General features: G+C 48.9%; 2 protein-coding genes across 5 annotated transcripts in view; both read left to right on the plus strand.

Annotated features, from left to right (window-relative positions):
• Window positions 1-816, plus strand: part of Unc5b (unc-5 netrin receptor B) — a 91,418-nt gene extending 90,602 nt beyond the window's left edge. Inside the window, exon 18 of the transcript XR_001175417.1 lies at window positions 767-816. The gene's annotated coding sequence lies outside the window, so the exon portion shown is untranslated. The remainder of the gene's footprint in view (window positions 1-766) is intronic.
• Slc29a3 (solute carrier family 29 (equilibrative nucleoside transporter), member 3) overlaps window positions 1-14,120 on the plus strand; it is a 34,117-nt gene that overhangs the window by 7,494 nt on the left and 12,503 nt on the right. Inside the window, exon 2 of one of the 4 annotated variants that reach the window (XM_013025664.1) lies at window positions 13,853-13,980. The exons of the other annotated variants lie outside the window; for them this stretch is intronic. Coding sequence (XP_012881118.1) covers window positions 13,903-13,980 — 78 coding nt within the window. The 5' untranslated portion in view covers window positions 13,853-13,902. The remainder of the gene's footprint in view (window positions 1-13,852; window positions 13,981-14,120) is intronic. 4 annotated transcript variants of the gene reach the window in all.

The following is a 14,120-nucleotide window of genomic DNA, read 5'->3' on the forward strand; positions in this document are numbered from 1 at the left end:
AGCTGCTGGGGCTTGGGATTTTATCCAGTTTTGGGTGGGGTTACAAGGCATGGAACTAACCTCTTTGAGGCTCCTCCCAAATGCTTTGATGATTGTGTAATGACTGCTTAGGTGTGGGGAGACATCTAGCGGAACATCTCTCTCTGCCCTCTTCCTCTTCCTCTCTCTCCCTCTCTCTCCTTTTCCCTCTCTCTCCCTCTCTCCCTTTCCTTCTCCCTCTCTCCCCCTTCCCTCCCTCCCCTCATACTAGAGTTTAAACTGCTTGCTAGGCACTTGAGCCATGCCTCCAGCCCCTTTTTCCATTGATTGTTTTCAGGGAAGGGTTTTGCTTTATGCCTGGCCAGCCTGGACTGTGCTCCTCCTACTTGTACTTCCCTGTATTGCTGGGGATGACAGGTTCATGCCACTGCACCCAGCCATGGAGTCTCTCAAATATCTTTTCCCTCCTGGTTGGCCTAGAACCACAATCCCCTATCTCCACCTTGCAAATTCCTTGAGCCCCAGCTCCTGGCTTATTCTCTCAGCCTTTTTCATTTAGCTCTGCCAATGGGTAGACATATTAGTCCTTCTGCCCCCAAGTCCAATGTCTGACCTTGGGCAGAGGCCTGTGCTCTCTAAGGATCTGGGGCCATTATCTTAACAGTTGGGCCAGGATGCAGCCATCTCTGGGTTTTAGAATAGAGTCTTGTGGGCCAGGGTGTTTCCTCTTCTTCCTATTACCTACCTAGCCAGTAGTCTTAGTAGTGTGTGTGTGTGTTTGTGTGAGTGTGTGTGTGTGTGTGTGTGTGTGTGTGAGTGTGTGTGTGAGATAGAAAGCCAGAGGCTCAGACAGGTTAAGCAACCTGTCTGTCTATGTAGAGAATTCATGGAGATGGTAGGTAGCAGATAGTAAAATTGGTCATCCTCAATGTGGTGTATCCTGGAGATGGACACCAGCTTACACCTTGATTCCCCAAACACAGTTTTGTAGACATTTGTCTCACTGTGTTGTTCAGGCTGACCTCAAACTTGTGATCCTCCTGTCTCCATCCCCTAAGGATGGGATGACAAGCATGCATCACTGCACCCAGCCTCATTCTATGGAGAGCATGTCTTTGGTCTGGCCTCCTTTTCCAGCCTGAAACTCCCATGCTGGAACTCAGGTCCCTGGATCCCAAGCTGTCAGCAGTCTTCTGCTTTTGTGAGATTGTCTTGTCTCTGCCCTCCTGCAGACTATCCCAGCAATCCTGGGCCAAGAACAGCACAAAGAGCCAGATTTCTTTTGCCAGGCATGTTTTTCATCCTCTTCATCTCTTCCTAGCCACAAAGAGTCCCAGATTTTTACTGTTTTAAAGAAAAAGGCAGGGGACTAGGAAGGTAGCTCAGTGGTAGAGTGCTTGCCTCGCAGGCATGAGACCCTGGATTTGATTCCTCAGCACCACATAAGCAGAAAAACAAAAAAACAAAAAAAAAAACCCAAAAACTGGACATGGCACTGTGACTCAAATGGTAGAGTGCTAGCCTTGAGTTGAAGAGCTCAGGGACAGTACCCGGGCCCAAAGTTCAGGCCCTACAACCGACCAAAAAAAAAAGAACAAAGAACAAAAGAAAGAAAAAGGCAGAATGAGAAAGCCAGCCCCTCTGAAGTCTCCTAATCTTGTAACTTTACATTAAAAAGGAGGTTTGTTGGGAAAGGAGCGTATCTGCTTTTTCAATTTACTTCCTGGGTTTAACTTCAGAGTCTGGCCCTCTTGACACTTGTTTAAAGTCCTCTAATTTCCCTGTTTCCTCATCTGTCTATCCTGCTTGAGGCTTTCCTGCCATGCTGTCAGCTCTTACTGAGCTTCCCTTTGCTCATCACATGGTGGCACATTGTATTTGTGGCACTGGATAGCCTATAACTGGGGAGGAAAGCCTCATTCATTATTCTAATCTAATCTGGGGTGTCACAATGCTCCTAGGAGTTTGCTATAGATATGAAGTGAGGTTCCAGCGCCAGGAAAGGAGGCCCTGTTGGCCTGATTCAGTGGTAGAGGCCTAAGCCATTCCCTTATTTGATCCACTCAAAGAAACAGGCTAGCATTACTTGGGTGCCAGCTTTATAACTAAGGGGAGGGGCAGCTTCACTCAGAGAGGAAGGGTTTAAAGGAACCAGGATGAGTAGTCTTGAGAAGAGGAAACAAGAGTATGGGTTATCAGAGGTCCTGGCAATGATCTGCTGAGTTCTCAAGTCCCAGCCACACAGCCCTCTACCCACCATGACCTTCTGTCTTCCTTAATCCTTATACGGGAGCTAGCACGGCTCTTTCCAGTTTTTGCTAGCAAGTCATTAGAGTTAGCACTTGTGACCAGCATGTTTTCTGACCTCTCCAGTCACCTCAGCATCCTCAGCCATGGCTACCTGTTGGAATCACCTGACAGACTTTAAAACTGACTGTCCAAACGAGGTGATGTGGTACATGCCTATAATCCTAGCTATGAGAGAAGTGGGGATTAGGAGGACTGAGGTTCAAGGCCAATCTGGATAAAAAAATTAGCAAGACCCCTCTTTACCAACAAGCCAGGAATGGTGGCATGTGAGTATCATCCTAGCTATGAGGGAGACATAAATAGTAAAATCTTCCCTCGGGCTAGCCTAGCAAAAACATGAGACCCTATCAAAAAACAATACTTAGAAGGGTCTGGGGAGTGGCAGGGGGATTCTCAGGTAGTAGAGTACTTGTCTAGCAAGTACAAAGTCCTGCATTCAAACCCTGGTACTACCACAAACAAAACTAAACAAAAAAATCCCAACTAACTCCATGGACCTAATTCTGAATCAGTTGGACTGAGGATGGACCTGGATACAACTGTGCTTAGCTTGCAAGTCCAAGGCACTCTTAGGGATGAAAAGTGGTTCTTACTAATAACCAGGCTACAGCAGCATTGTGAGAGACTTAGGCCAGCTTCCTTGAAGGTCAGGACCTGAAAGTTAGGTGGTCAAGTCTGGCAGTGGAGTAGGAGGATTTCCTTCTCTAAGACTTCTGGAAGGTGAAGGGATGAGTCTTGTCTTCAGTAGAGAGCCTGGGGTTCTCCATGGGGCCCCTTAAAGCCTGAGGCTTTGGACTTGGTTCATTCCTCAACATGGCGGTGCTGTCCCCAAGCCCACAGTCCTGCATCAGCCCTGTCTTGGGGACTTTGCTTTAAGCAAGAGCAGGCTGTGAGGCCAGAGCTGAAGGGGCCCTGAGTCAGGTGGCTGTGCAGGTAGCAGGGAGTCTGTGTACTGCTTTGGGTGACCCAGAGAAGGGAGCAGGCTACGTGGAGCTCCCAAGCGGACCAAAGGAAAGAGAGTCCCAGAAATAGACAGCTAGCCTGTAACCAAAGAAATAGACAGAAAGGTAAAGCTGAATAAAATACAGTCCTGAGCACTACCCATCATTTGTGTTTCCTAACCAGTTTTGGGCAGCAGTCGATAATCAGTAAGGCCTGTTCCATCAGCTTGACTTTAGCTTCTGGGAGGAAGGGGCCATGCCCTTGGCCTACCAAGACAGTAAGTGCCCTGCTTATCCTGTGTTCAGACCAAAGTAGAGGACTGAGTCAGCTTGTGGTTTCTTGGGGGTACTCAGTAGGCTAGGGAGCCTACCTTGCAGACTTGTCTCAGATGGGGGCCTTCTGGCAGGGGATCCGTGTTCAGGGTCTTTTCCTCTAGGGAGATGCATGGCTGGCACTGTAGGATGGTGCCACCCTTGTTAGCTGATCTTGGTGCCCTTCTCATTTCTCCCATCCAGAGGGATTCCAAGTTTGGCAGCCCCACCTTTAAGGGCAGAATGCCAAAGAATGGTTATGTTAGGCTCTTCTAGCCTTTCTCCTCAAGTGCATTGAGACATGTGAAGTAGGTATTACCTGAGTCCTGTCACCCCAGGAGAGGAGATTGTTGAGGGCTAGGCACAATAGGAGGGGGCTCAGGAAGTGGGTGGGTGGCTGCCAGGCACAGAGGGAGGGCCACTGCCTCCCTCTCTGCCACCTGCCTGTTGTTTGGCTGGCGTGGATGGCTGCTCTACACCATTTTTAAAAATGAGAACCCAAAGTGACTTATTTTGTAAACTCCCTCCCCCACCAGCCATTGCTAACCAAAACTTGCAATGGCTTTTTCTTCTGCTTTTGGCTCTTGCCATGTAGAGGGAGAGAAAATGTCTGGCTTGAAATGCTGTCAGTCATGCTTTTGGTGGCAATGACTGCTCTAATTCTTTTTATTTTCTCCCTGCCTGCTCATGGCAAACCCCAATCCCCCCACATCCCTTACAACTTGTCCCCCAGCCCACTCAGGCTATCTAATGATTCCTCACTCTCTGCCTTCAGTTTTACTTCTTCCTGCACACATCTGTAGAATCCAGAGATGATTTCCTGGACAAACTAGAAGATGGCCTGAGCCCTGAGTGCTCTGGTGTCCTTTTAATGTGATTGACCATTATGAGTGTCTGGAGAACAAGACCCTGATTAGTTTCCACATGAGATGCCAAGTGCCTTCATGGGATGGGTCTGTGGTGATGGTGGTACCTGGAGGCTTTGCTGGATTGCTGCTATTCTCTGTGTCTGTGTGTGTGTGCGTGCGTGTGCGCGCGTGCACACACATGTGCACATGTTTACATACATGCACCTGAGGGCTGTAGCATCCTGTGAGTCTGCCCCTCATGTTACTGGAGAAGAGAAACTGCCTCCTTACAGCAGAAGCAGCTGGTTGGGAGGAAGTGTCTGTGGAGCTGGCAGTGGCCTTCCTCCTCCCACAGATAATGACCAGAGCACCCTCCAGCCACCTGCTGATCTCCACCATACCACAGGCCTGGCCCTCATCCTTCAATGTCAGTCTATAACATGGATGCATGGGACCCCTCAGGGGCCGCAGCCGCTGTTCTGGTCAGACTAGCTGGGAAGATTGGGGAATTTTTCTTAGACGTCCTTCTTCCTTCTTCCCTGGGCCTTAGGCCACAGAGGAGGAGGGACAGGCTGTCCTTCTTGCCTGCTGGGACTGAGCTTTGAATCATTTGTCATCACCCGTGTGTGGGTTTCCTAGGCTCCATCTCTCTGATCCTATCAGTCTCAAGCCATCTTCTAACCATTAGCACCCTGGTTGGCCAGGGAGGAATTCAGGACTGAGGATGGAAATGTTATCTTATTTATTCATTTGTTTGTTTTGCAAAGGTGTTTCATCAAGGGGTTTCCATTCAACATGTGAGTTATGACCCTACAGGGTGGAAAGACCCAGGGATTCAGGGAATCGGGAGATGTTTCTGGATGTTCAACCCTTGATGGGAAGTTCATGGCTCTGAGGCTTTCTTTAAGAATGGGATTAGAGCCAGCTGTGGTAGCTCAAACCGGTAATCCTAGTTAATTTAGGAGGTGGAGACTGGGAATCACAGGCCAGCCTGGGGTAGCGAGACTTCATCTCCGTGGATGGCTGGGTGCTATGGTGTGAGCCTGTCAACCTAGCTACTGGGGGAAGCACACTGGTGTGACATGTACCTTTTTCCCCCAGCAATTGGCCAAGCAGAAAGCTAGACCCTACCTCGAAAATAACCAACACAAAAAAGGGCTGGAATCATGTCTGAACTGGTAGAGTGCCTGCTGAGCAGTAGTTTGTGTGTGTGTGTGTGTGTGTGTGTGAGAGAGGGGGGGGGAGAAGGGGAGAGAGAGGGAGGGAGGTTAGAGCTGGGTATGATAGTATATGTCTTTAATCCCCTGTAGTCTTGATACTTAAGAAGGCTGAAGCAGCAGGAAAGTTCTAGGCCAGGCTGGGCTAAGACCCTGCCTCAAAATAGCAAAACCAATGGATTTCTAATGATTTAGACTGGGACTGGCACACTCTGCAATAGCCTGAGGGTATAACTAGGTTTTTTTTTTTTATTGTAAAGATACTATATAGAGGGTTACAGATACATGAGTGAGGTAATGAGTACACTTCCTCTTGAACATTGTTAGCCCCTCCATTGTTTTCCCCCTACCATCCCCTCCCTCCCTCCCTTCCTCGAAGTTCTTCTTTTCTTTTTTTTGATTGTGATTAAGTGATTACATAATTTCTAAGTCACAAGTTCATTCTAACTTTCCTGGAGCAAATTGTCTATCACAGTCTGTAATATATAACAGTGTTCACATATTATACACCATACATGTGATCAGCAGCATGGGGATATTTAGTAGTGGTTCAACCAGATGAGTAGGAGTTCTTTGTTTCTTAAGTCCTGTTAGTTTTGTCCTATCACCTAACATTTTGGATTTAGCATCCACTTATCAGGGAGACCATGTACCGTTTGTCTCTTCGCTCTTGGCTTACCTCGCTCAACATGATTCCTTCTAGCTCCATCCATTTCCCTGCAAATGCCATTATTTTGTCATTTCTAATGCTGCATAATATTCCATTGTGTATAGATACCACAATTTTTGGATCCATTCATCTGTCGTGGGGCATCTGGGTTGTTTCCATATCCTAGCTATTGTGAACAGTGCTGCAATAAACATGGAGGTGCACGTGTCCTTGTATATTGGTTCCTGTTGTTCAGGGTAGATGCCTAGAAGTGGTATGACTGGGTCGTAAGGGAGGTCAATCTTTAGCTTTCTAAGGACCCTCCAGACTGCTTTCCAAAGTGGTTGTATAAGTGTACATTCCCACCAGCAGTGTAATAGGGTTCCTCTTTCTCCACATCCCCTCCAGCATTTGTCGTTGGCTGATTTGTGGATGTGGGACATTCTCACTGGGGTAAGGTGGTATCTCAGGGTTGTCTTTATTTGCATTTCCTTCACGTGTGTTTCTTTGCCATTTTTATTTCTTCATTTGAGAAGTCCCTCTTTAGTTCCCTTGCCCATTTAGTAATTGGTTTGTTAGGTATAACTAGGTTTTAAGAGCCACCTGGCCTCTGCTGAGCTCCCCAGCTCTGCCTCAGTGCATAAGGGGAGAGAGCAGGCCCCAGGTTTTTCAGAAGTGGCCAGTTCAGCTCAGGGACAGTTCATTGCCTGTCTCTGGACTGGACACTCCCCTGTGGTTCTTTTTCATGTTGGAGATCCTTGATGGATCCCAAAGGGAACTTTTGGAATAATTTTTCTTCATAACACTTACCACCTTCTGACATGCTCTTTACCTGTTAATGCTCTTCCTGTCCTCTTAACTCCAAAGGGCATTTCCATAGAACATCCAGTGGGCTCAGTAAATGTGTATAAAGGGCTAGTCATCTGTCTGCATTGGAAGGAGGGGAGAGGGGCAGGAGGAAGTCCCAGCATCATTGCAGGCCTCTGTATCTTAGTCCTACCACATAGGAGCCTCCAGGCTATCCTGAAAAGAGCCAAAAAAAAGGATGATGGCTCACAAACAGGAGCCACTGGGGCAGAGAAGTGTGGAGAGTCCAGTCAGGGACAGGGAAGAGAGAAGTGACTGTGTGGGAAGATGGGTATATAGGTTTCTCAGAGTTAGAATGCAGGCTTTTTTTTTTTTTGGTCAGTCATGGGGCCTGAACTCTGAGTCTGGACGCTGTCACTCAGCTCTTCAGCTCAAGACTAGTGTTCTACTACCTGAGCCACAGCACCACTTCCATCTTTCTGATGATTTATTGAAATAAGAGTCTCATGCCTTTCCTGCCCAGGCTGGCTTTGAACCATGATCTTCGGATCTCAGCCTCCTGAGTAGCTAGGATTACATGTGTGAGCCACCAGCGCCTGCCTGAATGCAGGCTTCTTATGCTATGAAACAAAGTACCACATCCAGGCAGGAGTCAGTGACTTCTTATAGCCTCTCCTGTGTTCCAGGGTCCAAGGCCTTGTCACTTCAGTCTCTGCCTCTGTGGGCCCCCCATGCGTGCCTGTACACCTTCTTCTCTTACCATCTGCCAAGCACTGGTGGAAGGCTCGCACCAGTCCACTGTCACCTCATCTTAATCATATCTGCAGAGCCCTCTTCCCAACTTTCTGAATAGACAGTGACTTAGTGGGAGCATTGTATGACCTACTGGGGAAGAACAAGGACTCTGCTTTCTGAGAGTAGAAGGAAGAGAAGTAGAAGCCTGGTAGCTAGAGGGTCACCCAAGTTAAAATGCATTTCTTTTTAGCCAAATGGAAGATTTAAGATTGGAAGTCTTCTTGGCTGGCAGGAAAGGAAGAGCTAGCCCTGAAGAAAGAAAGCTCAGAAACCAGCATGATGATCTTGACTGGAGGAAGCCTGGCTTCTTGTTGGGAGAGAGAGCTGTGCTTCAGATGCCTTACACAGGCAGGGACTAGGAGTAGCTCCTTCTAGACGCCTCAAGAACATAGCCAACCTGGCAGAAATTGAAAATGGATGGAGGACCAGGCATTGTATGCACACCTGTAATCCAAGGACTTGGAGGCTGAGGCAGGAGGGTCATGAGTTTGAAGCCAAACTAGGCTAACCAAGGAACTAAATAAAAACACAAAGATAAAGGATATAGAACCATGTAGGCCTCTGAGCTCTTACCAAGTTTTCAGAGGCCTGGGTGCACCAGGGCCTGGTGAGTGCCTGAGACCAAGGGCCAGGGCACTGATACTGGAACTGCATGCAGATATCTGGAACTGGATACAGATAGACGATAGCTCAGTCTGTCTGGCCAGAGATCTGTCTGGCCAGAGATTTTACATCCCTGGGATTTGGATCCAACTTCATTCTTGGCCACCCCAGCCATGGTCTCAGGACCCAGGCTCCTGGCTGACTCCTGGGCTGGCGTGAGACCTTACACCATGCCCAGCTAGCCCTCCCAGTCCTCTACAACCACTCTTTCTTGGGCCAGTGCCTCAAACCCACAGGAATGATGCTGCCTCACCCTCCTGGACTTCTCCACTCACCTCAGTCTTACCTAGGAGTGAGGCATGTACGCCAGGACACCTCCCCACAGCATTCCGGACTGGGGACCCCAGGTCCCCAAAGGCAGCAAGTTTACAGCAGCAGACTGTGCTCAGCTCCATCCTGCTTACTGCTGCTAATTTCATGCCCCTGTGCTCCAGGTAACGCTCTGCTGCCCTGAGCTGCCACCCCCGGGCTGGAATAGCTTTTCTTGGCCCACAGGAGCCCAGCTGCCTCCTTGGCTGCCGTCTGGAGGTGGGGGCTGGGCACAGCTCAGAGCTGCCTGGCCACACCCTTCCTTCACTGGCATTGCGGGCTGGAGGTTGCTAAAGCTCATGACTTATTTGCTGCACTTATTTCAAAGTGCCCAAATGGCATTCAGAAGAGAAGAAGCTTAACCAGGGCCCGCCAGAGATAAACGGGCTCATTTCAGGGCCTCCCTGCCCAGAGACGCCTCTTTACCTGGACTCTGAGCCCAGAATGAGATTCTTCCAGAAGAGTGGCTTAGCACGGGGCCTCTCAGCATGGGAGAGCAGACGAAAATGGCCTCACATCTGGCAGGCTGGCTCAGCTGACTTTTTAAATAGTATGTGCAGAGTGCCTCTCTCCAATTTTCATGGTCACACACTGGGCCAGAGTGTGGCAGATGAAATGACTTTTTGTTTAAAGCGCCATCCCAAGTAAATTGAGTGCCCCCTGCCCTGGCCAAAAGCATCTGGTCCACACTTGTACTTGCCAGCTAGGTATTGGTGCATGGTACTCTTGGACTTGAGTTTGAGCCTGACCTCATCCTGAGGGTTTGCCCAGTCAGAAGAGGCCTGCCCAATGCCTCACTACACTGCCTTTTTTGCACCCCTAGCCAGTATTAGCCTATCCCTGCTAAGCTACCAACTATGACTTAGTCTACTCAACGATGGCTAGATGGGCAATGGTTTTTCTCTTCACTTTCAGGTTCACAGGCCAGTGCAAATGCCCAGGGACAAAGGTGGTGAGGTTGGACAGAGGCAGCGATTCACACGGGCCTCACTCTCACTATAGCCTGTAGGCAGAGAAGAGAGAAATCTGAACACAGCATCTGCTGGCTTAGGCAGCTTAAGGACCAGAGAGAAAGATGCTGCCACTCACATTGGTGCTCTGGTGTTGAGTGTCGGTCCTGCTCACTGCTGAGAAGGCACTAGCCCCTGGGGCAAACAAGTAACACACTGTGGTCCTGGGATGGAGTCTGGGCGTATGTGATTGGAGGTTTTTAGGTCTCTTTAGTGGTTCTTCAGTTTTCAATAAAGCTGTGCAGACACGCAGCCCAACTGGAAGCAGTTTTGCTTGGATGTTGTGCAGGACCTCTGTCTCCCTGGGCATCAAAGACTACTACCAAAGGCTGAGGTAATTTTGGGGTACTCCAAGTAATTTGACTACTCCAAAGCCCCAGGTAATAATAGGGTGCAGACAACCTGGGGAGAGGGGAGAGGGCAGAGAGTCAGATCAAACATCCAAGGGGTAGATCTTTGCCCCTTAGCTCTCCAGGGCTGGGCCCCCACCCTAGGAGAGAAGCCTATTCAGTGGGCTTTAGAATTCAGAGTAGATCGAATGGGCTCTCTCTGACACTACAACCTACCTGGTACGATGACTGCATGGCCTCGGCCATTCCTACCTGAGTGCCCAACACAGTACAATGTGTCTTGACCCAACAGATCCCTGAATTGAGAGGGAGATCTGTGAGGTCAGCTCACAGGTGAACTTGAGCCTAAGTCCTGAGTGGCAAAGAGTTATCCCTCCGTGGCCTTGCCCAGGCAGGCTCCTGTGGGGGTTCCTGCTTTTCTCTTTACCCCACCTACTATATGTGTGGATGTTTCCCTGATTTTTCTAGCCAATTCCATGAAGGCCCTGTGGGAAGTGCCTCCTCCCCAGGACACTCCCTCAGGAGAGGGGAGAAGAGAGGGAGGAAGGGAGGGGACGGGAAGTAAAGGAAGAGGCAAGGAGGGGAGGAAGAAAGTAAGGAAAGAGCTAAAATAGGAGGAGGTGCTGATGGCTGCCCAGCCATGGCTGCAGGCCTAGAATTACCCATCAGCCTCAGCTCCTGCCTAGGACCCATAAGTTCCACTGCTCATAGAAATGGGAGCTCTGGGATTGTGCAAAGTGTGGCCTTTGCTCTCCTACATGATGGGCCCAATGCTATTGCCCTAGGGGTCTTGTCCCTCTACTCATGTGGCTACAGCTGGCCTGTGGTATTCTTGAGTACAGCTGTGAGGTAAATGTAGGTACAGGGAGAGGTGGGTAGTAGAAACAGTCTTCTGTGGGAGCTCTGAAAAATCAGATCCTATAGAGGTGAACTCTGTAGGAAAGACCTCAAAGCATTTCATCATATAAATCCCCTGTGAGGAGTTCATTCAAGAGCACTTGAGAGAGGCAGGACTGTAAGCATCCCAGACACTGAGTATCTGGACCAGTATTCAAATGTCTTTCTATCCCCTGGAGGATAGAGGAGTCTAAGAGGATGGTATTACCTGCACATACCTGCAAAGTGCATCAAGAGCCTGTTGCTAGATAGTCCTAGAAAGGTTTTTTGAGGCCACACCTGTGGGGACACTATCAGGATTGGGATCCTAGAGCAGAAAGAGTTAGAGGGAAAGAAGACCAGGCTGGTATTAGCTGTGGGGTCCCTGAACTGGACCTAGCTTTGCAGCAGAACCCAGCTGCTGCTCAGCATATGACATGTCTGCAGAGAAGCCCTGGGAGCTACCACATTTCAGAATAGTGATGAGAAGCACCGTTTATCTTCACAGCTCCCATCTCCTGCCTCTCATTGGTCAAAGCTGAGTATTGATCCCCACCTGGGTATTGATCTCCACCCTCTGGAAGGTTCCTTGGCCCCTCCCACAGCCACTGCATGCAGCCTGAAAATCAAGCAGTGCAGACATAGACTCTGGCAAATGGATCTGGGCCACACATAAACCAATTCCAGTTTCCTGAAATCAGCATATGCCATTTATAAAATGAATTTTCTCAGAACATTTGACAAGGGAAGGCTGACCAGGACCAGTATGTCCAGCAAGCATAAGCATGGCCTTCTTGCCCTCATGGGTAGATGCATTGTTCCCTGTGTCCAGCAGGAAGTTGAGTAAGAAACCACTGCAAAGTTCGGTGGGCAGGGGACAGGGATGTCATGAAATGACCTTAAACATCTTCCCACTACACCTTATTTTGCTAGGCCTCTATACGCAGGCAAGAGCAACAAATAATTAAGAAAAAAAGAATCACATCTTTGAATTGTGATGAAGTTTAACAAAAAATTCCATAGGGGGGCTGGGAAGGTGGCTCAGTGGTAGAGCACTTGCCTTGCATGCATGAGGCCCTGGGTTCGATTCCTTAGCACCACATAAGCAAAAAGAAAAAAGCCACAAGTGGCACTATGGCTCAAGTGGTAGAGCGCTAGGCTTGAGCTGAAGAGCTGAGGGACAGTGCTCAGGCCCAGAGTTCAGGCCCTATGACTGGACCCCCCCCAAAAAAAAATTCCATAGGATGCTCCTACCCAACCCTCATGGCCCCTGTCACTTCTCATTGGTACTGACAGAAGAGTGGCCTACTGCTGGGTCCGTGCTCCCTACCTTATACATTCTTTGTGAAGCAGAGCACTGGTCTCCATCAGCAGAGAAAAGGACAGGGAGTCCTTTTCAGTTGTCAATATTTAAAAAGCTTTCTAACTTTAAAGGACTGCCTCTGCTTGACTGTTAACAAACTGGAACATTCAGTTACCTGGAAAATCCCCATCCCTAAAATATTTAGGGAACCTGAGCCTGCTCTAGAAAATAAAAATTGATTTTCTGTCCCACAGGTCTTGTCACCGAGTGTGCAGCCCCTGGAGGAAGGGGGCTGCCCAGGAGTCTGGGTCCAGGGAGTCCTAGCTCCCCTCTGCAGCCCTCACTTCCTGGTGGCTGGTCTCTGTGTCACTCTCTGGTGCCTCACGTGGGCCCAGCTACTGTATCAGGATGTAATTCACTGGCTGCCCCACAAGTCTAGGCTCTGCTGAGCCCATCAGGACAGGGACAATAAGGTGGCAGCTCAAAGGCTATTTCTAAGGCTCATGGTCGATGGACCACACCAGCCATGATTATCATTTTAATTACCATGCCTTGGAGTCCTTACATTCAAGGTACAGATTTCAAAGAGCACAAAGCCCTCTTGGGCTCCAAAGGGACTGTGTCACAGATCAGCAGGGGCCCATAACCACAGCATTCTTGCTTGCTCTAGCTAACAGATTTACCTAGAAAGGAGAATTCTGACTCTTCCAAGATCTGGCTATGGTCCCACCTCCTCTGGTACCTTCACTTGAGCCCACACTTGGTCCCCTTTTGTCAAGGACTCTTCCCACTATCCTGCCTAGAACTCCTTAGCACCTCATGATTTTCCTCCCCCTGGTTTGCTGTCTCAGGGTGTTGGGAACTGTTAAAGACCTCCTGCTCTGTCTTGCTTCCATTAGGACATGCTGCAGTCTTAGTGAGCAGGAGGCATGTCTGACTCTTTCCCAAGTCCTATGATCAGCAAGTGCTTGACATACATTCTTTGCACAGGTCATGCCTGTCCTGGAAATCTGTCCTAATTCTGGCTTTCCAGAGTGGAATACTCTTTGAGCATTTAAAGTTACATGATATAATTCACATAAAATTGATTGTATTTATTATTCAGTAAATACTTAATATGTATAAACAACACAGCTTAGAATTTATCGTTAGTCATGTGGGGTTCATGGTTTGACCCACAGTGACTAAAGCCAAGAGAGTCAGCCCTTGCAGTACTGAGGATATGCGGGAGGACCTTGCCCATGCTAGACAGGTGCTATACCAATGGAGCTCAATCCTGGCCCCTCCACTGGACTAGGGGTTTGTGGTAATCAGAGGGCAGCACTGAGGTGCTGACAAACATGCCTGGTTCGCATGCTGAGACCTGAGCTTCAGGGTTATCAGACCATAATCAAGAATTCCTCATTAGAGTTCCAAACTGCTGCCTGCAAAATGCCCTTTGTCCTCATTTAGGCCACTCTAAAAGCCACTTTCCCCTAAGCAGCTTTTGCCTTCTGGAGAAGCTCTGCCAGAGGGAGTGAGTCTGGAGCCAGAATGGAACTCAGCATTCCTAGAAGCTCTGGCCTGGTCCTGAGTCACAGCAAAACAGAGGCAATTTGCTGCATTGTGACGGTGAGCCAAGAGAAGGCTAATTGTACAAAGCTTTTCCCTTACTTATACTCAGTTTGTGCAGTATTGGTGGACAGATACAGGAGGTGTGACTATGGGCCTCCCTGGAGACAGGAGCAATGTCAGATTCCTCCCTAGAACCC

This window comes from Dipodomys ordii, unplaced genomic scaffold (assembly GCF_000151885.1).
Source record: "Dipodomys ordii isolate 6190 unplaced genomic scaffold, Dord_2.0 Scaffold86, whole genome shotgun sequence".
Lineage (NCBI taxonomy): Eukaryota > Metazoa > Chordata > Mammalia > Rodentia > Heteromyidae > Dipodomys > Dipodomys ordii.